The sequence below is a fragment of the Microtus oregoni genome, unplaced genomic scaffold (assembly GCF_018167655.1).
Source record: "Microtus oregoni isolate MIOR12 unplaced genomic scaffold, Mior012 000074F_003, whole genome shotgun sequence".
Taxonomy (NCBI): Eukaryota; Metazoa; Chordata; class Mammalia; order Rodentia; family Cricetidae; genus Microtus; species Microtus oregoni.
The window spans coordinates 943,150-970,809 of record NW_024543990.1 but is presented as its reverse complement, the minus strand read 5'-3'; the positions used below and the strand labels follow the sequence as shown (position 1 = coordinate 970,809).

At 41.1% G+C, this 27,660-nt stretch overlaps 1 protein-coding gene across 1 annotated transcript in view; it reads right to left on the bottom strand.

Moving 5' to 3' along the window:
- Positions 1-219: 219 nt before the first annotated feature.
- Cdkl5 (cyclin dependent kinase like 5) overlaps positions 220-27,660 on the bottom strand; it is a 195,576-nt gene continuing 168,135 nt past the window's right edge. The window contains exons 12-18 of the mRNA XM_041642398.1: positions 24,690-25,656; positions 21,187-21,288; positions 20,813-20,918; positions 15,263-15,386; positions 8,538-8,637; positions 3,382-3,501; positions 220-611 (exon numbers count right to left, since the gene is read on the bottom strand). Of these exons, the coding sequence (XP_041498332.1) occupies positions 225-611; positions 3,382-3,501; positions 8,538-8,637; positions 15,263-15,386; positions 20,813-20,918; positions 21,187-21,288; positions 24,690-25,656 (1,906 nt within the window). The 3' untranslated portion in view covers positions 220-224. The remainder of the gene's footprint in view (positions 612-3,381; positions 3,502-8,537; positions 8,638-15,262; positions 15,387-20,812; positions 20,919-21,186; positions 21,289-24,689; positions 25,657-27,660) is intronic.

Here is a 27,660-nt window from a genome sequence, read left to right as displayed (position 1 = left end):
TTCTCACACAAGACCTGTGGGGAGTGGCGATCCCTAAGGAACTCCCGTGGCTCTAAGATCCCTGACTAGCATTTGTGGCTGAGAGGAGCCAGATGGCCCCCCTCACACACAATATTGCACACACCTTCATAAAGCTGAAAATACTGGCTTACTACCCTGGCCCACCCTGCACCCTCCCCTCCCAACTGGCATGTCTCCCCCCCCACCCCCCATCCCAGCATAAATTACAAGGCTGTCTCTTTTAAATCATTCAGATTTGGCATTCGTGAGCGATTTGTTCTGTTATAAGGGTGCCCGTTTGGCCCACCCTTGGCACCCAGTTGTTCAGAATAGGAAGGTCCCTCTGTGGCACTCCTGGTCACAGAGGACACGTGCCATCCAGGATCCATCTGACCTGGCAGCTGAAGGGCTGGCCTGCCCTTTGGTGTAGGCTCCTGCCGGATGTTGCTGCTCCCACCAGAGGCCTGGCTCAGGGGGTGAATCCGAATTTCTGAGAAGGAATTTTTGGTTTGTTGAGCTGTTAAGGGCTGGAAACGAGGATCTGAAGAAGCCGGGTGATTGGTTGATGACGAGAGATGCAACAGCTTGCGAAGGGATTTGAGTGGTTGGCTCTGAAAGAAAGATTAAGGTGAGCACAAGATTTAATTTGGAGTAGACAAGGGAGCTGGGAGGACGTGGAGTTCAGGTGCAAGATAACTAAACAGAGGAAGGAAGGGAGAAGATATAGTTGGAGGGGCGAATCCAGCTTTATCTGGTCTCTGGGTTCCCTGAAACAAGATTTTAGTCACTGTCTTTACATGAAGGCCTAGAAATCTAGAGAAAATAACTAGAGCTACTCAAAGGTAGCGCCTGAAAGTCAGGGCTCCTTTGATCTGGCTACATCCTGTCCTTACCCAGATAGAAGAAGCAACAAGAGATAGAGGCGTGCCTCTCTCCTTTTTCAGAAGACTTCCCAAATAAGTCTTCCATTTATATCTCACCAGTTTTAGGATCAATCTTAATTGTCAACTAAATGGATTTAGAATCCCTGTGGAAATCCACCTCTGGGTGTGTTTGTGAGGCTGCTTCCAAAGAGATTGAATTGAGGTGGGAAGGTCCACCCTGAATGTGGGCAGCACTATCCCACTGACAGGTGTCCTGGACTGAGTAAAAGGAGAAAGAAGACACTGGTACTCATGATTTTTTCCTGTCTGTGGATACAATGTGACCTGCTGCCATGCCTTCCCCACTGTGATGGACTGTACCTTCAACCTGGGAAGGTATTTTGTCACAGCAATGGGAAAAGTAATTACTACAACTCAGTAGAACTTGGGCATGTAACCATATTTAGCTGCAAAGAGAATCTGGGAAAATGTATTGCTTTAGGTAGCAATGAAGCAAGTTAAAAACTGTATAGCACTTCTTATTTGTATAATGTTCGCTTTCTTTTGATACTAAATCTTCATGCAGTAAATCTACTGTACTTTTACTTTTTCATTTACATATCTTTGAGGTGGGAATGACCACAGTTTGGGCACTAAAAATACAAAGCATTTATCTCAGTTGCTCACAGAAGGACTGCTTAGTGGACTTCCTGTGTGCAGAAGGGCTGCTGGCCAGAGGCTCCAACTCTTGATCCTCTCTGCTCCTAGCCTTTATGTATCCCAGGCTGGCCTAGATCTCTGTACATTGTAGGGAAATGTTATTTTGAGGTGTGTCACTTTTGTTTATGTTGCATTTGTTTAACTCTGTGAAGTTTAACTCTGTGCCTGTCTAAAACACCTGATGGTCTAATAAAGAGCTGAACGGCCAATAGTGAGGCACGAGAGAGAAACAGGTGGGGCTGGCAGGTGGAGAGGATAAATCTGAGGAGAGATCTGGAGAAAAGGGATCTGGGAACAAGAGAGAAGGAGGAGCACTTCAGGGGTCAGTCGGTCACCAAGCCACCCGGCTACACAGCCAGACAAGGAGTAAGAGGGAAAGAAAAGGTAGACAGGAATAGAGAAAGATCAAAGCTCTGAAGCCAAAGATAGGTGGGATAAGTTAAGAAAAGCTGGCAGGAAACAAGGCAAGCTAAGGCCAGGCATTCATAATGCAGAATAAGCCTCTGTGTGTGATTGATTGATTTGGGAGCTGGGTGGTGGATCCTCCAAAAAGCCCAAAGAGTAAACACCACACTATAGTACATAGCCCAGGATACTCTCAAACTGTTCACACTCCTATTTCCAACTCCCAAGTGATGAGACTACTGGGTGGCACCATTCTGACTACTTTTTCTTATTAAAATGATTAAACGAGTCTTTCCTAGTGAATTTTATAAAATTAGCAAGCAATCATAATAATTCAGCATCAGCTGGAGATGTGAAGTTACCAGCAAAGGGCTCCTTAGCATCACGCCCTCAGATCTTTGTGTTCCTAGTTTGAATAATCAAAAAATTAGGAAATTTGATTCTCTATGCTCCCTTACCTCCCAGAATAGGTTATGCTCTAGGTACAGAATATATATGGCCAGGCAAAGAGAATGGCAGTTTTAGGGAACTCTTGTTTATAGCTCCGAGTAACAGATTATAGTGAAACAAGTCAGATCTATAATCTTGTAGGTAAGACATAAAGCCAGGTTTTGTTAGTTCCAGGACAGTTTGGGAGACACAGAAAAATGCAGGCCAAATTGCATTTAACTGGTAAAATGTTTTCCTAAGAACAAAAGAATAAAACACAAAGCCTATAAAAAGAGCCATTGCTTCTAAATCCCAAACAATTTGGTTAACTAAACATGCTAGACTTGGTCACTATGTCTATTATAGTGAATTGAAGAGATCCAATACTGAAACATTTCCAATTAGCGTAAATGTTTAACCTGACAAAAAAAATTTCAAGTTCTCCATTATGGCAGGGAACTATAACCCCGTGTTACTGTATAATATGTAATTCCTAATATAAGAATTTGACTCTTTATAAAAACCAGTTTGGAGTTCAGAAGTTAAAATGTTCTTTTAAGAAAGCTTCTAGTGCCTGGTTTTCATGGCCCAATTTACATGCTAGCATCTTTAAGGTAACCTTAATCCTCTCAGAACCTTGGTTTATCTTCCTCAATAGTTCATGGCATGCCGTACTTTCTACTAAGATCTTTATGAATCTTTCTCTCCCGAGATGTGGCCTGAATGTGGGCAAGAACTAATTCTTTTTCATCTCTCCACATTGCCCCACTGCTCTCCATGTTAGATGAAAGACAGGCTAGCTCTGTTCCAGTGGAGGAAAGAATCAATGGCAGGATTCATCCTGACCTCCAGAAACCATTAAGGTTACTCGTTAGGGTCTATTTGGGGGAGGCTCAATTTTTTTCTTCATTGCTCTTCCATCCCAGGACACACTGTCGCCTGAAAATTGGTGAGCCAGACTCACCTGGGTCTGCAGATCTGCCAGCTTCTCAGGGCGCCACTCCTTTGGTCTGCTGCTTGCAGTGCTAGAAGAATGAATGGCTTTCTGGAGAGTCAGAAGATCGGGACCATCAGTGTTGGGTACCTAGAGGGAAAGATGGAGAAAGATGCAGCAAGCATCCCAATAACCCTAATTAAGATATACAACCACACCCAAGAGGTGACCCAAACTGAAAAGTAAATTAAACTGAACCAAAATTCAAAAGAGGGAGAAAAAAAAAAAACCAAAAGGACCCAGTAAGTAAACCAAAACTCTCCAAATGTTCATGATGCAAGTGGTGCTAGTTAAATCCTGCTGCCTTCTTAATAATTTTCCCTGCATTAGGAAAAATTGGCAGATGTCATGCAGCCTGGTTAAAACCTTAACCCTTAAAGCATTCCCATGCTGTTAGTTTCAGTAGCTGTAAGAGAGAGCAGTTATAGTGGACTGGACCAGGAACTGCTGTTGGATCCTCATCCCATACTGCAGTTAGGTTATGAACCAGTTCAATAAAAAAATTTCATGCTGGGAATATGATGCAAACTCTGTATTTGATGTTGCCAAAGAAGTCTAGGGGGGCTTGCGAGGGGAGAGAAGTGGGGAGGTATGGTTTGAATCATAGTCCCAAACTGCCCAGTAAATCTGGGTCTGGCCTTGGACACTTAGGAACTGCTAGAAATTTATGCCACAAATTTCAAATGAGCGCAATTGTTCTATTCAATGACTTTGATGGACAAAGGAGAGCTGTGCCAAATGCCAAGCAAAAGCCATGGCTCTACACCTAGTGACCAGCAAAAGCTAGAGGCAGGTAAGGAAAGAGCGAGTTATCAACTAGTACAAGCTGCTTTTTTCATGGAGCCTGCTAGCTCAATCAATTTGGTCAGTTCAGACTTGGTTTCAAAGAGACAAACTGCCAACCAAATGGTAACAAAGTCCATGTGGTGAGCCAAGGGCAAAGACATTTGGTGACTGTAAGTGTTAATCAGATTCTTTACAGGAATTAAAGGACTTCCATGAATGCTGTCTGCTAACAACTGGCTAATCAGGGCATCCAAACCAGCCTTACTAGTTTGTTTAGTAGGCTTAATGCTTCAACATCTTTAATGGATGCAGAAAACCCAGACTAGATATAGATATAATATATACATATAGAATATATGTATTATATACATCCATATATCCCAGTGAATTTATGGAACTGGCTCAGGCACTTAACTAGCACAAAGAGAATATGACCCCATGAAAAGAAGACATGCTGTTGTTGTCAGTAAAACAAGTTTACTGGAGGAGTTTCAGGGCTACGATACGTAAAAACGGGTACCATGGGTGGAGTGACTACAGGAAGCTTTTTCAAAGAAGAACTATGCTTTAAATGATTCTTTGAATTAAAAAGAGGAAAGAGGGATTTCTTGATGCTTGGATTCTCCCCGTTGGTGGAGTCTGTCTGTAATATAAGATACAAATGAGCTAATTGCAAAAAGAAAAAAATAGGTAAAATAAATAGGTGCTTTAATTGAAACTACTAGGCCTTGGCCCAGGAATGCCTAGAGACCTTTAGGCATCTGCTTACATTATGTTTACTTAAGAATGTATTTATTATCACAAATTATTATGAAGAATTGTGTGTAATGAATTACTGATGAACTTCAGTCATTTCCTAATTGTTAGGACTTCAGGAACTAAAAGATTCTACCATATGGCTTGTTTATTACAAAAGAATATATATTTTAAGTCACTTTGAATTTCTTAGTCAATTATCTTGACTAAATATCATTTGGAAGAGGATTGCCACTGTGTGGGATACTAAGGTTAATTGAGTAGCCCTATTTCTACACTGTTAGAAATATACACCTCATTTAAAACATCTGGCACAATTCTGAATTCTGGTTTTCAAGAAAGTAACAACAGTTTAATCTTCAGGGCTGGTAAGGAGGATTAGTGGGGCACTTGGCAACCTGAGTTTGATTCCCAGAACCCACAAAAAGGTCAAAGGAGAGAGCCAACTCTACAAAATTGTCTTCTGACCTCTATATACTGTGGCTCCTCTGCATCTTCCTCCCCCATATCATGCGCGCACACAAAATTCCTTTAAAAGTTCAATCTTTAAATTGACGTATCATTTCAAATTGAGATACTAAAGAAGATACAAATTACCAAGTTGGCCAAGGCACCATATGCTCTGACAGTTTATGTAACTCCCTGGATATATGGCTATACATCCGAAGCCAGATTCCCCAAGGCAGTTTCCAGACTTGCTTGAGTCAAAGGAGGCACCTTTACAACACAGAATTATTTTTGGCACCTCTTTTCTCTCTTTTTGATGCCTTGATGGTCAGAGAACAAAAATATATAGAGATGCAGTAGGGTTGTCTTTTCATTGGTGTGTGTATGAAGGCATTTGTGTAAATATCTGAGTTTTCCGGCTTTAATAACAGAAACCCTGCCTAGGAGTTAACTTGGACTGCTAAGAAGGCCAGCAGCGAGCTCTCAGAGGCCGTTCACAGGGGAACCAAGTTTTAGTCTTTACAACTCACTGTGTGACTTTGGACAGGTCACCACTTGCCTGGCTCAGCGCCTACACTAGTAAACTAGATGTAGGCTACACCTAAATTTAGGATGAACATAGGATACCATGTTCGTCTGGCATCAGATTTCAATTTCTTAGAATCTTATGCAAAAGCTTCAATGCCTTCAATATTTTGGTTTGCTCTACTTAGGTTTCTTTTTACTAAACTTTAGAAACTAAGAACAAGTTCCTTTTAGTTACATTTGAATGTTCATTCAAAGGAAGCAGAGAGAATTCAATGCCAGGCCTCGGTGCCTGAGGTCTGGCACTCTGTGTGTACTGCTCTTTGAAAATCTGACTCTAGAACCCAAAGCCCTTACATTTTTTTTCTTAATTAAAATGGAGAAATATAAAAATCTTTTTGTTTGGAAAACTTAAGGCATTATGATCTGTGGAAAGCTATTCTGCAGTTAGTATAAATATTTAATAAAAAGTTTAAGTGGAGAGGATGCAAGAGAATACTAATTTTTCTATTATTCTAGCTTATCTAACTATTTAAATATTTAAAATTGAACCAATATTGAATAGTCAAGTTAGGCAAGATGTATATACTATGCTTAGCCACAGTAGGGCAAGGGCTTTAGGTTTAATGTTGGTCTAAGGCAGACAAGCATTAAAATCTAAATTTATATACAAGACGGCCTCAATTCTTCTCTCATTATTTTCTGCAACTTAATCACATAACCGGACTATAGGCATATAGTTGACAAAACCCACAAAATTTATACCAGTGGCCAGGAAGAAAGTGTCTTAGGGTAATACTTCGGATAGAAAACATGTTCTATAGACAATGTACAGAGTTTAAATTTTTAGCAGTTAAAACATTTTAAGCATCCCGAAGCAAAGTCAAGTCTATTTATTCATTTCTTCATCCAGTTTCAGCAACAAATGCAGTTGAGTGACATTTTAATTTGACATTTCAATCTAGGCAAGTTTCAGTAAGAGACACAGGTACCCTTTTCCACCCCCATGAACATTTTAAAAATACCATGTAACCATTAAAACAAAGAGGTAACACACATACATACACATACATACTAAAATTGTATGCACAGGCTAAAAAGCTATAGGAAAATACTAAAATCCTCTTATTATTTATGGTAGATTTGGGCAAGATTAAGAATGATTTTTCTTTTTTCACATTTTTTTTTTCCATAATGAAATCTTTTGTTGCTGTTGGTGGTGGCAGTTTGAACGGTTTTACTATGCAGCTCTGGCTACCCTGAAACTCATTATGCAGACCAGGCTGGTCACAAACTCTCAAGAGATCTGCTTGCTTATGCCTCCTGAGCGATAGGATTAAAGGTTTGCAATACCATGCCCCAAGCCTGCTCCTGGCTTAAAGTCATTTATTTCAAATAAAATACTGACATTTAATAAGCAAGTGAAAGAATGCTTTACAAAGGTCTAGATTTTAAGGGGCCCTAAAAATATTTAGGATGGACAGATGGCTTGGCTTTTAAGAGGTCTTGGCTGCTCTTCCAGAGGACCTAGGTTTGAGTCCTAGAACCCATTTGGCAGCTCAGAAAGGTCTCAAACAAAAAGCCACTTTTAACATCTTTCAAACATCTCTGAGACAAATATCCTTAGTATGAGTTACATACTTTTCTACTATTAAGTAAAGAAGACATTGTTAGTTAGCACTAAGCTATCACTTCTCATTTTGATGATGGCTTGAAGGGACTCAGAAGCATTTAGTTTACTCATAGGCAAAAGTCAATGAAGCATATGTGAACAGGCCATTCTGATTAGGCAATTTTCTTCTTTAACAGAATGAGAGTAAATCTTGTGTGAAGTAAAGCTAAGACCCAAATCCAAATCATTGAACATGGCTAACTCAATGTCACTTGGTTGTGAGGGTATCATAAAATGAAGAGAAGCAGGCTTCTTTTGAGTGAACTGCTCCTACTGTTCTCCTGGAGGCTTGTTTCCTCCTCCCCCACTTTCTCTTGTCACTAGCTATCTTAGAAATGTCACTCATGTGCTCCCAAACACTGAGGAGTACAGGGCAGTACAGCTGGCCCATTGTTCAGACGCTCATCGGGATCTCAGGTGCAGCCTGTCTCCCAGGGCCCTCAGAAGTGAAACACCTTCTCTTACTAAAGCAAGCCCTGAAATTGCATCTCTATGACCAGATAGTCCACAATCTGGGAAAGGATAAGGGATGATGGCTATTTGTGAATTTCACAATTTCAATGTAAACTCAAAATCATTTCCTAGGTTTTTACAAATCTTTATGCTCCCAGAGAAAAACAAATCCCATGTCTCCATAATTTTGAAAGCATTTTCTCATCCCAATTAAGTTTTTTCTACTCCTGGAGATTCTGCCGAATCTAGAAAAGGCTTTAGGAGAGGACAGTAATGTAAGACTTCCGAAAGAGGTATCTATAACACAGTCACATTCAGAAATGAAGTCGGATTGTTCCATGACAGTAGTGTAGGACTTCCGAAAGAGGTATCTATAACACAGTCACATTCAGAAATGAAGTCGGATTGTTCCATGTAGAGGGTACAATATCTCCACAGAAAAAATACAGAAATCCATGTCATATATGGAAAATAGTCATGTACTTACTGTTTGAGATTTCTTCTTTTTCTTTTTCATTGACCTGAAAAAACCTTGCTTCTCCTTTTCTTTGAGCTGGTCAGAATGACTAATATTTTCAGGGCTTTTCCTAAATGAGAAGACATTTTTATCATATAGATCTCTAAATCACATTCTCTTGCCAATGTGTGACAAACATAATAACGGCTGAAAATGTGTGATACCAGATTCAATCAGCCATGAAAAATGGAGCCCACAGGTAAAGGTCCTTTAAAATGCACAGGAGGAACTGAATCTAATAGCACGGGGAAAGGCTGTTCTTTGGCACAGGCTTGATCACACTAGCAATTTGAGTGCTATTACAAATGATCTGGAACTGCACCGTGGGACCATTTTCCTGCTGCTGGAAGTCTCTGAATTAGAGAGTCTGGAAATGCACGGCTTAGAGGATGCCTTCTCTGTAACCCTCCAAGGGAAAGAACAGAAACATTTCCAATACCTTCAATTTTCTATTTACCTTTCAAAAACAAGCTCAACAAGTTTATTATTAGTAGCTTGCCAAGTTACTAAACATAAAAAAAATCAATGCTGCTATAGAAACATTATAAACAGAAGTAAAATTTGCTCTGAACTGGAAAATTCCTATTTATTTATTAAACCTTTAATCTATTACACCTAAATAAAAAAAAGTACTCAAGGGAAAAAAATGTAGGCACAATGAATGCTCTAACACAGTATATCAAAGGTGGGGAGCCCTTCTACCTGAAAATGTTGATGTTAAGATTGATACCACCAATAACACCTAGGTATTCTAATAAAAATAGAAGATACTCAAAATAGGAAAGAAGGCAGGTGTATGCCTGTAACCCCAGCACTCAGGAGACTGACTCAGAGAGAGTGAGCTAAAGGCCAGCCAGGCTATCTGCCAAGACTGACCCTGGAACAAAAACTCACTTTTCAAAAAAAAAAAAAAATCCTGAAAGGGGAGAAAAAAGAAAAAGGAGAAAAAGAGGGGCAGTGGCTTGGGGGGGGGGGGGCGGGCGCAGAGAACATCCTGACATTTGGCTTATGCTCTTTAAAAAGCAACTCGACTGGTATTATTCTTTTACAAAATCTCGCATATTTACATATTCCCTAAGAGTGGGAGAATTCTTAAAAGTGACAGTTAATTTCTATTCATGGTTTCAGAGTACCTAACAGTGATGAAGTGATTCTAATGTCTAAGAGAATATGAGCAAAGCAGCATCCAGCTTATTTTATTAAAATATGTAAGCCAGAAAACTTCTAAATTAACCATTACTGGTTGCATGGCAGAAAGCACAATGAAGCTATTAAAAATAAATCACATCTTCAAAGAATATTCACTGACATGAAAGAATATTTAAACTACAACATTAAGCAAAAATATAATGATTTCAAGCTTTCTACATCAGATAAGTCCAACTACATTACAATATAAGCTATTCACGCACACTTTCAATATTATTTATTTAATTTTTAAAGATGTATTTATTTTACGTGCTTGAGTGTTTATTCTGTGTGTATGTATGCGTATTATTTCTGTGCCTGGAGCCCACGGAGGTGAGAAGAGGGTATAAGGTTTCCTGGAACTGGGGTTGTGGATGGTTGTGAGACACCATTTGAAATAAACCTGGATCCTTTACAGGAACAATGAGTGCTCTTAACTCCTGAGCCATCCCTCCAATCCCTAAGTGCACTTTTGAAAAAGCAGGGAGAAATTATGATAGCAATCTTGGCTGGAGCTGTGGCTCAGTGGAACAGCGCATATACTACATTCACAGAGCCCTGGGTTCCATTGCAAGCGCTGGGGAACAAAAATAGGCTCGGCCTCATGGCATACGCTGTATTCCTAATTATGACTAAGGTGGGAGGATTACCTTAGCGCATGTGCTTGAGAACAGTGGGTAACAAAGCGAGGTTCCCCCTTCTCAAAAAAAGACCCCCCCATCCTTAAAAAGCTCTATCTATGTAATAAAATTATTGAACGTCTTTTTAATTTCTGAGAACAAATACATACTATAGGTCCTCAACAAAGTGTTACACAGCACAGACTATTTTAGGGTTGGGAACATAGCTCAATTGGTGCTGACATTGCTCAGTTGGTGGAATGTGCACCTAGCATGCACAAAGCCCTGCGTTTGACCCCAGAATCACAAAAACCAGACATGATGGCACACACCTGGAGTCCGGGCACCCAGCAGCACCCCAGGTGTTCTTGAAATCCACTAGAACTTGCGACTGTAAGCGCCACCTAATAAATTCCAAGTTCTGAAGCACAAGTTCTGTGATTTAATCCAGCAAGACTCTAACTACTTTGGGAACGCAGAACAGGGCATTTATCATTTTGAAAGGCAGGAGGTTTAGATGTGGTTGCATGGGTGTGGATGGGATGGTGGAAAGTTACAGGTTCTATAGATGCAGTTGCAGGATGGCTGGGGAAAATACTCTCTTCATGAATGCAATCTCAGGAGGGCAAACTGGCATTAGGGCAGAATTTTAGTGCTAACAGAAAAGAAGGCTGGAGATGCCACTCTTAGGAGGAAGCAGAATTCTGCCTGGGGAGACAAAAGTCTAGCCAGGAGGAAGCAGAGAATAATATGCAAGTGAGCAGCTGGAGAAGTCGAGGATGAGAAGAGGAAGGGGGCAGGAAAACAGTTCAGAATTTGCACTTTGGCACCCAGAGTTGGTTCTGGGAAACAGAATAGAAGACCTTCCCCAGAGTCTTTAAGGCACTGGATAAACTACGGTCTGGGCGGGGCAGGAGGAATGATGAGTTAATTATTTCAAGCTGAAGCAGAGCAGGTGGTAGGGCTGAAATCTAGGCAGGGAAAGCTTCTAGGGGGTCAAAAGAAAAAGGGAAATAAATCACCCAAGACAAAAGCTAGGATTGAACTGGGTGGTGGTGGCACACGCCTTTAATCCCAGCACTCGGGAGGTAGAGGCAGGAGGATCTCTATGAGTTCAAGGCCAGCATGATCTACAAGAGCTCGTTGCAGGACAGGCTCCAAGACTACAGAGAAACCTTGTCTTGAAAAACAAAACAAAACAAAAAAGGTAGGATTGGAGCCTGAGTATGTTTGCATCACAACAGACAGAAGAAACGGAGCCTGAGCACAGAAGGGGAGACACAAAGAAAACACAGTGCAGAACGACACAGAAACATGCACAGAAAACCCAAAGAGAAAAGCCTGAGAGAGGAAGAGCAGGGATGAGAGAGCAGCTATGGAAAACAGGCACGTGGGAAGCTGTGTGTGCACAAAGGAAGGAGCCTTGAACAAGCAGCACTGCGCCAACTAGTCGAGAGTATGGCAACCATTGCCCTATCTGGATTTGTGGCCCCTATAACTTCACCCAGTACAGTGGGCAGCTTTGGGGGTCACATGAATTTCAGAGAGGGAAGCTTCAAGAAGAATTATAGATTCAGTGACTGAGCTCATCCCTTGGGGAGCAGCTCTGATCAAAACAGTATGGCTATGGAGTTGAGGGAGGACACACGCCAAAGGATGGCCAGGTAGGGGCTTACACAAAACTGTGACTCGTATGTCATCGAGCCTAAGAACTAGTCTCATTAAGGGAGTCAAGATGAATGAGAGCTGTTCAAAGAATCGTTGTAATCAAGTAATGAAGGAATTGAAACCAAGACTGGCTTAGAGTTCATCACCATTTACTGAGCACTGTATTAGGTAACAGAGACAGAAATCAAGGAGCTGACCTCTCACTCAAACTGCTCCCAGACTCAGGGTGCAGAGCGGAGGGGATGAGACAGTAGGGTCTTTGGACTTTAGTATAATCCCTCTGGAGCAGCATGGAGAGTGAGTGGAAGTGGGGAGGCATTGCTCTTGTGTGACACAAGAAAGTCAGTGAAAGAGTCTATGAGAAAAACTGTAAGACCGACTGACACAAGATAGCCGTAACCCTGTAAAACAGAGCCTGCCATTCAAGTGAGCTTCACTAGTAGGACTTCGAATGAACTTAGTTAAAGTACCAATTTTTAGCCCCATTTTGATGGCAGTTTTTCTAACCTGTTCACATACTTATTATTTATTTATAGTAAAGTCAATGACATTCATTTTATAAGCATGTACTCTAAATGGATACCTAAGATGTACAGCAATTCTGCAGGTCTGTGAAATGATAAAACGCACCCACTTTTGCCCCGTAGCTATGGCTTGTGATCCCTCTCCCTTCTGCATGCTGTGTTGTTAGCTAGGACCACATCTCATCCTAACGACCTCAGCACTAGCGGCTAAAACTGGGCAGAAGGAGGAATAAATAGCTTCCAAGTGAGGACTGAAGTGGCATCCTATTAGTAAAGATGATGCATCTGGCTGTGTTAAGTCTATTTTTCTTGTTCTGAGATATTTTGGCGTATCTCCCATTTCTTAAGTGGGTTCAAGACAACTGAGATGACCAGAATAACAGCTCTGGGTGTTAAACTACAATATCTATTTATTGCTTTTAAGTATGACATAGTACCTTGATCTTTCCATTGCAGAACATATGTACACTGTACAAATATTCTCTTCCCAGAAGAAATTTAAAGCAGTACTATCATGGAAACAGACTGGCCTGAGGTTATGTGATAATTTAAGAACAGAATTTTACCATGTTTCTCTGTGATAATTTAAGAACAGAATTTTACCATGTTTTTCTAATAAGACTTTCATGTTTGTGTTATCAACGGCATAGTTCTCTAAGATATAAAGAATATGGCAAACCAAAGAGATCTTGGTTAAGAAAAAAATTAAGATGAGTCAAGCTTAATTAAAGATTTGATCATGGTAGATGTGATGCATGAAGGAGACAAGCCATAGAAACATTATCAGGATGAGTGTAGAGCCACTTCATAGCTGGGAGTTCTGGAACTTTACTGAACCATAAAATAGTAATATTAGAGAAAGGATGACTTGATGACATCTTAGCTAAAGATGAGCATCCTAACTGTACTTCTGATTCTTTTCAAAAACAATTGTACACACACACACACACACACACACACACACACACACACACACACACACATATATATACACATATATATGTGGTGTAGGCGGTCCTTCTGTTTATGTGTTGCTTTCATTGGTTGAATAAAGAAACTGCCTTAGCCTAGTTGATAGGACAGAACTTAGGTAGGCAGAGTAGACAGAGCTGAATGCTGAGAAGAAGGGCAGAGTGGTAGATGCCATGGTTCTCTTGCCTGAGACGGACACTGGTTAGAATCTTGCTGGTAAGCCACAGTCACATGGTGATACACATTAATGGAGATGGGTTACTAATATGTAAGAGTTAGCCAAGAAGAAGTTAGAGCTAATGGGTCAGGCAGTGTTTAAATGAATACAGTTTCTTTGTGATTATTTCGGGTGTAAGCTAGTCGGGCAGCCAGGACAAACAAAGGAACCCCTCCTCGTGCAACATATATGCACACACACACACACACACACACACACACACACACACAGCTAAAGTTCTATTCAGACATGGTTATCATACACTAGGCCCTGCATTCAAGTCCCCACAACCAAACCAAATCAAACCCCTAAAACATACACACACAGAACCGATAAACACCGCATTGCTAACAAGTTCTACCCTACTTTTGGATCACGTTTTTTGGAGAGGGAGGGCACTGAGATAGAATCTCACTACATAGGTCAGGCTAGCTTTAAACTGTCAATCCTCCTGTCTCAGCTTCCCAGGCTGAGAAGGCCAATACCACCATGCCACATCAGCCCATACTTTCATTTAATTTTTATCTGACTAGACTAATTTTAAAGGACTATGCTAGTCTCTAACTGATACTGCTTTAGATTGCTACCACTTTATTATGCAACAACCAAGGAAAACCAGCTCCCTCTGTGCATCTGCGTTCTGACACTTCAGATACCATTTTCAGCACTTGTCCAAGGCACACCTTAAAACTAACAAAAGCTATACCTGTTTGCTTATGTTTTCTACACACTAGGGAGCAAAACCCACTCACAAAGAGGCATGGATGTTTATGAGCAAAGTTAGAAGCCAAACAGCCAACAAACCATGGAAAGATTAAATGACATTAAGTCTAATAACCATAACTACTAACATAATGATCCCTTACAATGTCAGGCACTGTTTTAGGTGCCTTTTTTATACACATGAATTTTTATATCACTTAATTATTATCATCATTCTATGCAGGAAGTGCTAGTACCCTGTGTCCCTGATCCAGGTTACAGGTGTTGAGCAACAGGTATGTTCTGTAACTTTCAAGCTTCAGTGTGTATGGAGTGGGAACAGCCCCTACCTCAGAAAGGGCAACTATGACCACTGAGACAATGCACACAGAGAGCTAGCTATGTAAACTGACGGTACCAAGTTCACTGTCAATAAAAGAAGGAGTATGATCAAAGACCTATCTGATAATTACGGCTTTTCTTTTACATGCTATTTAATAGAAATTTTGAACTTGAAAAAAATTACAACTCTCCCAACAGATCATGTTTTCCTTATTATTAACAAAGAAAGGCCTAGTGGGAAGAAGAACATTAAAAAAAGTACCCTCCGTGGCTGCCTTCTGCGCCTCTATCATGACTAAACATAACTCAAAGCCCTTGCCCCTCCCCCCTCCGGCATACCCTGACAATAAAGTTGCCATACGTTTGGAAAAAAAAAAAAAAAAAAAAGTTTATCCTGTATGTCTTTGAATTCCCAAATCTACAATTAGTACAAAAAGAGTAAGAACAAACCAAAACACTCACCATGGATCAAATCCTGGTTGTCTTTTTGAATGATTGGTACCAGAACTGCTGTCAGATGGCAAAGAAGAAACTCGGGTGGACACATTATTTTCATGGAAAGAATTGTCTGGTCGTGGAGAGGGCACTGAATAAAGAAGAAAAAAAAAGTTACTGAAGTGCTTTTCTGCTCGCAGTAGTTCTAGTGCTATTCCACCGCATTTTCTTTCACACAAACAAAGTCAAAGTCCCCAACTGCCTTTCCAGAACTTGTTTCCTGAGGGTGGCGGTGGTCCAGACACATTTCCCTCTTCAACTCCTTACATGGTAACCTGCAGGGCTCAGTTACAAGGATTTCCAAACAGAAACCTGGGCTGTCAGCTGATGTACTGCAGAGCATTTGAGGACATTTAAAAAAATGGGACATTATTTAAAGTATGGTTATTGTAGCCACCCCACACCATGGTTTTTGACATTCTTTGAAGTTGAATCTTTCTTATTACAGATCCAACTATGAGAAATCTATTATTTTTTTTTTTATTCTGTGAGACAGAGTTTGTTTGTCTAGCCCTGTCTGTCCTGGAACTCACTCTGTAGACCAGACTGGCCTCAAACTCACAGAGATCCACCTGTCTCTGCCTCCTGAGTGAGGGATTAAGGAAATGCATGTGCCACCATTACCCAGCCTACAAAATCTATTCTTAACCCAATATCATCCTTAACAATACGTGTACTGGGACACACAAATTACAGTTTAAGCAATGACAATGCAATGGTGTGCTGCTTAGATTTTTAATTATAAGGAAATTTGGCCATTTTCACAAAACTACTAATGTTCTATACATTTTCATGTAAAAATGAACAAAAATATAAACTATAATATACTGAGTAGTTTTTGCTTTGGGGAGAGCAGTAACCATGTTTTTGTCAATTTCTAAAGTTGGCTGTTCTGTAAATTTCACCACAAAATTAATATATGCACAATGGATATCAAGACCAGTGACACCAAATAAGGAGTGCTGTATATAATTACAGTACTCGAGGCTGAGGCAGGAGGACTGACATGAGTTCAAGGCCAGACTAGGTTACACTGAGTGCTAGGCCATCTTGACTGGGTTACAATATGGGATGTTGTCTCAAAACAACAACAATATATATGTGTATTTATATGGTGAATTACATACATGCATTATAGTTTTTTAGGTAAATAGTATGATTCCTTATTGCTTTTTCAGACATTATTACTGCTATTTTACTCACCTTCTTCTATATTTATTTCAACTCTCTTTCCTTAAAGAGGCTCCCTTTTCCATTTCCCTGATCAAGATCACTTATATCCTGTCATTCCCTTCTCTACTGCTCCCCAATCCCCTATCTTGACAATGATTTCATTTTAATTTCCTGATTGCTGACTAGAGCGCAGAGATCTGCGAGCTGGAGATGACCTAGATGCCCCCTCCCTGATGACTAGCTTTCACGGTACCAGAAGGTGTCATCCAAGTTTCCAAAGGCGGGAAACACTAACAGCCCTACTGTAGTGGTTTGAATAAGAATGGCTCATAGATTTGAATGCTTGGTCTCCAGGAAGTGGCACTATTAGGAGATGAGGCCTTGGAGTTAGGTATGGCTTTGTTGGAGGAAGTATGTCACTGGGTAATGGACTTTGAAGTTTTTAGATGCTCAAACCAGGCCCATTTTTCTCTATTCCTGCTGCCTACAGATCTGAATGTAGAACTCTCATGCTACCATGCTTCACACCATGATGACAATGGACTAAACCTCTGAACTGTAAACAAGCTCCCATTAAATGTTTTCCTTTATGAGAGTTGCTGTGGTCATGGTGTCTCTTCACAGTAATAAAATCCTACGACAGTTACCCAGCTATGCCTATGAACCACATCAACAACCAGCATGGCACAATAACCCCAAGGATGCATAGTGGTATGGATACCTTGCCAGTAACCAACAGCTCTCTAGTTACACTGAAGAATGACTCAACAAGAGGGAAACCATAGCTGGCACTAAAATTCCTAGCTAACTACTCAGTGCTAGTGAAGTCACGGTTATTGGAGATTATTTACTAAATCATTACAACCCCAACAACAATCTATAAACATTTGTTTTTATAATCACAGATCAGTGCAGTCTTTACTCCTTATCAAAGAAACTTCTCTTTGCAATAGATGGAGACCACTAAGAAAACCACAACCAAAAATCAAAATACAGAGTTGTGAAGTGTGATCTTAATGGCTATATCTATAATATACTCCTGAACCCGATGCTTTGGAAATACTATGGGAGAGTAAGATTTTAAAAGGCATAGAATTAGGAAATTTGCTGTGAGATTGTGGTTCCTAGGAACATATGAAGCTATACCCCTAAAGTCTCACCAATGTGCCCAAACATGAGTTGAGCAATGACAACATCAAAGGACATAACAAAGTGGACAAGAAAAAGCCCAGGAGGCCTCAACCTTACACAAAGAACTATAGGCAACTGAGAAAAGCTAGGAGCAAGAGAGGTGCCAAAAGGTCAGTTGTATGAAAACATATGTACAAGCAACATTATACAGACTGAGCAGGTTTCATTTATGAATATATGTGTATATATACATACATATATGCAGACAATAAAATTAGTGGAAAAGAGATCATAAACTTGAATGAGAATAAGGTGGAACATATGGGAGGGATTGGAAGGAGGAAAGAGAAGGGAGAAATGTAATTATAATCTCAAAATTTAAAATTAAAACAACAAAAAGTGACACCATTTCATTTGCCTCTGGATAAGAAAGAATGAACCTATTCTAGAAACATCTGTCTAGATAGATCTGGAAATATCTGTCATTTTTTGAACTACTATTTTTCTTTAGGACTTCCCAGTATCATTGAAATAACAGGTGTTTCCAGGTGTTTCATTTAGTTGAAACTTTCCCTTCTATTTCTGAACTTCTACAAATTAAAATGTTCTATTTGCTAAATCTCCAAGTAGATTACAAGAGAAATAAAGGAGGTGTTTTCCCCATATTAACCAATTCAATCCCTTTGTAACCAAAATAGTATTTTCCAGAAGTCAAAGACTAATTCATTGATTTAAAACTCTATTTCCATTTTATTTTAAAGTATTTCCTGTACTGGGCATGATAGCACACACCTATAATTCCAGCACTTGAAACATAGAGAGAGAAGTCAGCTGGAGGCCAACCTGGTCTATATTGTTAGACCCTCCCCCACAAAGAAGGCTATTTTCTCTAATCATCTGTAGAAACAAAAAAGTATGGGACATTTTATAAGAAAAAAATTTACACTGAAGATATTCTTACAAGACAAAATTTTTTTAATTAACTTTAATCTGAATTAAAAGTTTAGCCTTATAAGAGTATAAAGTCGTCATGGAATGGGGCAGTCATTAAGAAGCATATTTGATGCCTTGTGCTTTTCCAAAGGTAGAGATGGGAGGGACCATAGTAGCCCAATCATTCAATACACATGTATTCCTGAGTAACACTTCTGTGTATTCATTCAGCTCAGATTCCTAATTTTAATAATCAAACAACTGTCTGTGTCCCCTGACCCTAATTTCTGAACTTCCCCAGCTCTTTATATAAAACAACAGAAGGAGCAGGAAGTCAGGGAATGTAGACTTAAAAGTCAAAGCTGTGGTGAGTCTTGCAGGCTTCGAACAGCTGAGCCTCCTGTCCATTTCTCCACCAAGGCACCGGGATTCTCAAATATTAGTACATTATCATCACATGGTTACACCCCAAAGGGGTTGCCTTTTTCTATTAACTGTCTCCTAAATACACAGCACCTCGAAAACATCTGTCTTAGCCATCTGTTCAACAACAAAGTATAGTTTTAAAGCTATTCTTGAATTCTGTTCTTTAAATCAATTAATAAATATTTATGAAACTGTGTGAGGCAGTCCATGCCTCCGGCTTTCCTTTCCTGCTCCCCTCCATCTGGGGATCAAACCCAAGGCTTCACACACACTAGGCAAGCACTCAATCACTGATTCCCAACCCCATCTTGAGAGTCCAGAATATTTGAGAGGTTCAAAATCTTGCAGAGAAACACAGAAAACAAGTACGATGTGGTTTGCATTGTATCGCAGACATAGACAAGGGGCCATGGTTGACCAGAGAAGAAATACTTCTGGAGTAGGGACAGGGAAGCCTGTCACAGTGGAAGGGATCATAAAGAAACTAGAAAGAACAACTGGCTCCAGTAAGACAGTAGTGTGTTTCAGGGCATGAGAAATCCGGGTATGAGTGGGAACTTGCGTGTGGAGGTAGATGGGTGGCAGCTAGAGGGGACAACAAGGATGTGACCATAAACTGCCTGGAATGTCATCTCAAGGAATTGAGATTTTACTTTGCTATCAATAGAAGCTAAGGTATTGGGACACAGTTTTGGGGTAGTGAGGGCAATGGGTGCCTGATCTATTTCTTTCTCCTATACTGCCATTATCTGACTGCTCTATAGAATTATTACACTTACTGGTGATTTCTTTTATAAAAGTGAGAATGAGGGTAGATAATTTTTCTCTGTTTTATCTACTAACATGTTCTAGGCATGTTCAAATTTCTGGCATTACAGTATCATATTGTCGTCTATAAAATTTACACTATCACATTGTCGTCTATAAAATTTACACTCTAGAAATGCACCATCAAATTATTTTTAAAGATCTCAAACTGGGTATATGTTGGCATACACCTTTACACACAACATTCAGGAGGCAGAGACAAGCACATCTCTTTGAGTGTAAAGCCAGTCTGGTCTACATATATAGTTCTAGGCTAATCCAGGTCTACAAAGTAGTAGCCTGAGATTGATCCCAGGACCTACATGGTGAAAAAAAAAAACTGAGTTCTACAAGTTGTCCTTTGACCTCCACAGTTATACCATGGCATAAGTGCCCCCCCCCCCGTCACAAAATAAATACATGTAATTTTAAAAATTCTCATGTTTTGTGTAAGTTTAGAGCTTTAGTGCTGAGCTGTATCCATCACTATCATCTACATGTAACCCCACTATGCAGATGGGTGGCCAAATTGTGCTGGGCACAAAGGGACATGGGTAAATGTCACATGAATGAATTGGTCTGGTCAATATCTTCTCAGAAGGATCATTCTGAGAACTGTTTGAATGGCTGCATGGAGACAGAGACTAGTCAGGGGCTCAGACAGAAGAGACAAGGGACTGAATGAAGATGGTAAGACCAGTAACAAAGAGATCTGGTTAGATGGTGGCAACATAGGCAAGATTGCTGTTGGTCTGGCTGGGTGGTGGTGGTGGCTCACACCTTTAGCCTTTAATCCCCAGCACTGGGGGGGTAGAGGTGGGTGGATCTCTATGAGTTCAAGGCCAGCCTGGAAGTGAGTTCCCAAAAAGTGAGTTCCAGGACAGCCAGGACTGACACAGAGAAACAGACAAACAAATAAAACAAAACAAGAATACTATTGATCTGAAGTCCACTGGGGCAATGAAAATACAGTGGTGGACAAGGAAAGGGGTGTATTCAGCAGAAGATAGAGGAAGATTCTAGTAAATATGGTGGGGGGTGGCTTACCTCTATAGAAGCTACCAACTCTCCTTGGGACAGGATCATTGTACAGATGCCGATTTTCTTTGGGAGCCGCGCCATCATCAGAGTGGGGGTCATGGTACACTCCACCCTGAGGGAGGAAACAAGGTTATAAAAGTTAAACCATGGCTTGATGACAGTGCTGCTTGGAACAGTCTAACCAGTGTCTAATTTTTTTTATGATCATTTTAAAGGAAAACTTGGGCTTGTGGCATGGGGAAAACTACTTACTTTCTAAGTCAGTTCAACTTATTTATGGGAAATTGGGTACAGATAAAGTTTCAAAGCTAGGCTGTCATGCTGCTGAGCGAATGGCCCTTCTAGAACATTCTAAGATGTAGCAACTCTAGAGCTCAGACCTCAGACTTCTGACGGGCGTGGAATGAAGTGGTGCCTTCTCTGGAGGACTCTTTAACAGAAGGTCTCGTCACAGTCATCTCTGGAGGGAGCTGTTCTCCAGGCTGCAAGGCAAATAGAAGGAGATTTCTAGAAACTTCCTACTCCTAGGGATGAAAACTCATCATGGTCATCATTAAATATAGTGAGGACCTTAACCAGCTAAAATAAAGATCATGGGGTGGCTTCAACATAACTCATCCCATAAAATAGTAAAGTACCTGATGAATGTAAAATAAGGCCAACAGATAGAAAGGGAGATTCTCATTAAAGTTAAGGCAAGTAAGGAATCCATTAGTCTGAAAATAGTTCAATTAATTATTTAAAACAACAAGAGAAATCACCTTTCTATCTAGACAGTTACAGCTCTAAGCAGCATTATGCTTAGAGATTCTATCAGTCAGTCTAAAATTGCTTTTATAGATTTTAGACAGAGTTCTCCAAAAGGGAAGATGCAGAGGCAAATCTATTTTCCTAGGAGACTAACACAGTAGATGCAGACGAAAGGAAATGCTTTGTGAATGCAAAAAAGGAAAAGAATAATCCCCCATAATGATTTTTATCTTAAGAGTCCCTAATTCCCACAGTCTCCGGTGCTTCCTGCTCCTTCGTCGTCTCCAGGACATCAGCTCACCTGTTCAATGCATTTCTTAGGAAGGATCATGATGGTGCCTATCTCTAGAGATGCTCCCACTAGCTACAGCCCTCTCAAGTAGGTGAGTCACAACCCCAGCACAGCAGCAGGTCCTTAACAGTGCCCAAGGGGAAAGAAAATACAGCACATTTTCCACCCTGGGGTGGGAGGATTAAGGGACACAATTAGAAGGAGTTAGATGCATTTGGCATCCTATATATTATGCACAAAAAGTATCTCAAGTCTAGATGATGTACATAAAAATATTTTAAGTTAAAAACTGAAATAAGATTGGTATTTCTCCCCCTTCCTTCCCACCACCATATTTAGAGAATTCTGGAAAGAAATTCATTTGGTACAGCAGCCTTTCTTCTTTCTACTTTGCCACCTGTACTGTTGACAAAGGCCCAGAGAAAGATTTTTTTTAAGGGAATGAGTTATTTACTTTTAAACTAAACTCAGTGAGGGTCCTCTTGCTTTTGAACGTGGCTATAATACTTTACATGAGAATGAGTGCCATGATTTAACTCAGCACCCTTGTTACCTTTCAAGCCTTCTGGCCACCTTCTAGCCTTTAATTGTGGCCTTTCTTAAGGCTTGGCATAGCACCTCCTGAACGGGACTTAAGTAACAGCTGGAGCTATGCTAAGTCGTAGCAATTGCTTATAATTAGCTTATGACCACTATGTTCACAGAAATTCTTTTCGCCGAACTCTCAGCGAGCCAGTCATTTGTTCATTTTTCCAAGGGAGACCGCCTTTTGTTTTTCTCTTCTGTTTGACACTTGCCTTGACGCCAACACAATTAGCTTGTTTTTGACCTCCAGCTCCATTCTATGGGCAGTGGCCAGGTCCTAGAGATCTTTCTCGACACTCCAGGTACTCTTATCTCTACAGTGAGCTCTCAAGGCCTCTTTGTCCATTCCTTTAACTCCATTTAAAGCCTCTGCAAATATTTACCTCCTGCCCACCCTTAACCGGGTACCAGGCCAACCTGCCAACATTTTATGCTTGGGGACCTGGAGACGGCCTCAGAATCCCAGCTCTACTTTGAGTTAGGGAAAGTTGAGCAGCTCACCCACCTACTGTGAGCCTCATCTGAGAGGAAAAATATTGAATTAAGGAGCTTATAAATCCCTGTTCCAACTCTGAACTGGAGCTCCTAGGAAAGAAACCCTGAAGGCTTCCTTCAGCCCTGCGGTGGACAAGTCCTATTGTGTCCACTTCTGCACAGCCCTTGAGATCCACTCTGCATTCATACTGGCACCCAAGAATTGTTCAACTCTTACATGTTCATTCCAACATTGTGAAGCCAGTTGGGATCCATGCAGCACCAAGTCTTCTTGGAATATTTTCTCTCCTGTCAATCCTCTTTCCTGTTACTATCACTTTCTTCCCTAAACGGAAACCTCAACCTCCCTAGAAGTATCTGCTCAGAATTCTCCCTCCCCAGGGAGCCTCCAACAGGGCCCAGACTGGATGGACAGAATTGCTTCCATCTTTCTTTTGCTACACCAGCACACTTCTGCATGGCTACTGTAATGACATTTTACAGTGTTAGAACAAATCATCTGTTGCCAAATGTCCCCTGTCATTTAATATACTTCAAAATGACAGGGGCACTTTAATCTCATCTTTCCAATCAGGGCTTCCTGTGGTGCTCCGCTCAGCTTCACTCCTCAGCCCTTTGACTGTCTACACAGGGCAGGTTGTTAGCTGCACTGAAGCCATTTCCGACTGTTCCTGCTCAGTGATTTCTCCCTGTTTCTATGCCTATTCATAGCCCGTGCTCTATTAATGTAGGCCTTTGTGATTTCATAATTTAGCAGGTCAAATGCTTGTCATGCAAACCCAATGACCTGAGTTAGAGACCTAGAACCCTCATAAAAATGGTCAGAGAGAAGCAACTGCAAAAAGTTATCCTGTGGCTTTCACAGGCATGTCATAATACATTCCTTGCCCTATGTCATATACATATACACAATAATGGAAAAATACATAATTAAAAAAACAAGGAGCCAGAGAGATGGCTCAGCAATTAAGAGGAACTGAGTTTGGATCCTAGGACCCATGACAAGCAGCTCACAACTTCCTCTAACTCTAGGTCCAAAGGTGTGTGACACCCCTGGCCTCTATAGGTACCTGCAATTATGTGCACATACCCAGACACAGACAGACACACATATATAATTTAAAAACTCTTTTAAAAATCCAAAAGCCTGGGGAATTATCATTTACCCTAGCCTGAAGTTTAATTTATCTAGCTTAAGATAAATTTAAAATTCAGTTAAGATACTTGGTATTAGTAAAAATGTTTAAACAAATGTGGTTTAGAAAGATTAGAGAAAATCCCCTCCCCCAAAGTTGAACTAACTAAAAGCTAATCCATATTTCTAATTTCAATAAAAATGATCTGTCAGCAAAACAGGTCAGAAAGGAACATTAAAAAATAGATTATTAAAACCAAATTTGAGATGTCTTGAGCACTCAACAACTGATTTAAACATTTAAATAATAACTATTATTTTTGAGACAGGGTTTCACTGTATAGCTCTGGCTAGCTTGGGACTCACTATGTAGACCAGGCTAGCCTCAAACTCACAAAGATCCACCTGCCTATGTCTCCAAGTTCCCCAGTGCTGGAATGTGCCATTGTGTGTGCCACTACACACAACTAAATTATTTTTTTTAATAGAATGATGCAAAAATTGCTTTCATTCACTGTCCCAATGAAAGCAGGGCTGACTGTAGTAGGAAAAACTGTATAACAACCTTATAAATATTCCTTGTAACACTTTCCCAAGATAAGCCACCAAAGAGATGAAAGAGGTACCTGGGGTGATAAGAGCTGCAAGCTGTTTGCTCTTGCTGCCATGCCTTGCCCTATGCTGAGGCTTCCTTCAAGGCCTTTAGCTCGTACTTTGTCCCGGGTCACGTACATGGAGTGCCTGTGGGGGCGCTGCTGAGAGGAGAAGGGGCTGGTGTAGCCTAGCCCGTAAGAAAATGACTCATGAGGCGCAGACAGTGAGTGCGAATGGCTGCTGTCCATGTGTTCAGGCAGCTTCAACTCTTCCATGGTTTTTGAGTGTCTGGTAGTAGTTCGGCGTGAGTCCAGAGTGCCCTCGTTTCGGTTATTTCTCGCGGAAGGGCTGAGCAAAGTTCTCGTGTCACTGTGCCTGGTGGGGGTTGGGCTGGTGGGAGAGTTCAAATCCAAGCAACTGGATGGGAAGTATCTACTGGTATTAGTCTCAGTGATTTGGGCTCTGGCTTCTGAAAGGTTGCTCACAGACTTGGAGTCACTCAACGCCCCATGGCTTTTGGCCTTCGTTCTGTAAGATGGACTCCTGGAGGACTGGGGAATGGTGTCGATATAGCTGTGCCGACTTTGCTTCTCACTAGGCTGCAGCGTCCCGGCTTTGCTCTGGGAGCTTTCCATGAACGAGTGCCTGTTCTGTTGAGATCTGCTGGTGGACTTGAGGTACTTAGTGCCTGGACCTTCTGAAGGCTTTGGGTCGATACTGAAGTCAAATTCTGTTTTGGACTTGGCTTCTTTTGGGCTGAGAAGGTGTGGTATGTTGTTGTTTGTGAGATCTTTGCTGGCAGACCCAGGCTGGGTGCTTGCTTGGTAGGTCTTGGTATGCATTGGGCTGAGAGTAGCTCCAGCAAGGTTTCCATTCAGGAAGCTTTCATTTGCGGGAAGGCCTTCATCAGCCCGCGGCAGACCCACACCCAGGTTCTGAATGTCCTTGCTGTTGGATCTGTGGTGAGTCTGTAAAGCGGCACCCTTGCTGGATTGGTTTCTATGTTCAAAACAAAAGAGGGAGATCATTTTCCTTCAGTGGGGGCAGACAGAGCATAATGTTGAGAGCAAATAAGCAAGCGAACAGTAAATCAGAAGAGAACATTCTAAAAATGCCTAAAGGCTCAGGATCGTTGTGAAGGAAGGAAAGAAGTTAAGGGCTGGAGGATGGGAAGGAGAGCTGCTTTCTGGATCTGACGTGGCTGTTGCCCTGTAATCTTCGCCCAGAGAGGGTGAAGAGAGATGGGAGTCACAGTCTTTGGTGGTGGAGCCGCTGGTGCATTGCTCCCACTCCAGCTAACAACCCCTTACCATGTTCATGAAGGCAGCCCCAATTAAATGCAGTAGGCGGGGCACATACACCTGACTCTCTGGCATGAAAGTCAGACAGGGACTTGGGAGGAGGAGATTTGTTGGAAGAAGTAAGAGGATGAGATGGTAATAGGAACATTTTGATCAAAAAATACCGTGTGTGTGAGTGTATATGAGAGAGATTGTACAAGAAGAATTTTTCTAAAGAGGCAAAAAATGACTACAATCACTAACCCTCTCAAATATGTCTCTATCAATAACAAGCAAGTTTCTCATACTAAGTCACTCAACAATAAAGCACTTCCTATGACGGTGTTTTGGCATCCTTAAATGTTTGTCTAACTTGCTGGCTGCCAACACAGTCACTGAGAAAGAGTCAGCTAAAATATGCTTTGGCTATGACTGTCTGGTACAGTACAGTTAGTAAGAATACGACAGCGAGCAGACATCTGAAAACCCTTTCATTTGATTGAAGGGCAGAAGGCAACACTCAGACTTGAAGGTTACCGTGTTCCTTGAGCTTCATTTTGTTTGTAAAACCTGTAGGCTGTGTCAGATGCACACTCACAGTCCCTACACACACACACACACACACACACACACACACACACTCACACACACGCACACCCGCACGCACGCACACACACACGCACGCACACACACGCACGCATGCACAGACACACACGCACGCATGCACAGACGCACACGCACGCATGCACACACGCACACACGCGCACACACACATGCACACACACACGCACGCACGCACGCGCACACACACACATGCACATACGCTAGCATCTCATCTTCAGCCTGTAGAGTCTGTGAATGGGAATTTTGATGATTTAGAAGAAAAGATGACACTCTGAAAGAAATGTGAACTGACTAGTGAGGTTTGTTGGAAAACACGATGATCTGTGTTTATGTTTTAGAAAAGTGGCAATTACTTGGGGCTCTTGAGATGACTCCTTGTACATTTCACAGAAATGCATCAGTAACGGTTGAGATATCTCTGTGTAAACTAAACACGGATCCTATACTGGAACACAGGGTCTTAAGTGCTAATTGCTTGGTAAAAGACACAATTTAGTCTCTTCTTCATTTCACACTTCATTATTCCAAAGTGACTGAGCCCTTCTTTAGGACTCGAAGCTTCATTTCCTACCTAGTGTAATATATACAAATAGTCACCCAGAGAGAACCCTTGTCCTCTGTTTGAAAGCCGAGATTGACATTCCACAAGGCAGCTTGTTCTATTATAGCTAATCAAAGGATGAGCTTGTGTTAGGAATGCTTTACACAATTCTAATTATTTTTACTGTGAATTCAGAAAATGTTACAAGTGTTGCTACTGGGGAAGATGGACTGATTTGGAAGAATTTTTTTTTCCTATCAGACACTAATTGGAAGAAAGGTTCTTTTGGGCTGTTGCTATTTTATAGGAATAGCAACCCACAAAACTATGTCTTCTTATTTTCCCCGATTTAGAAAGGAATTACAAAGGAGAGTTAAGTTTTATTTTCTGTTAAATGATGTACAGAACCTATCTTCAGATCAATAAAGTGCAGTGCCATAAAAGATGTCCACAAGACTGATTACAGGCAGGGTCAAGAAATGTCTGTCTGTCTGTCTGTCTGTCTGTCTGTCTCTCTCTCTCTCTCTCTCTCTCTCTCTCTCTCTCTCATGCACACAC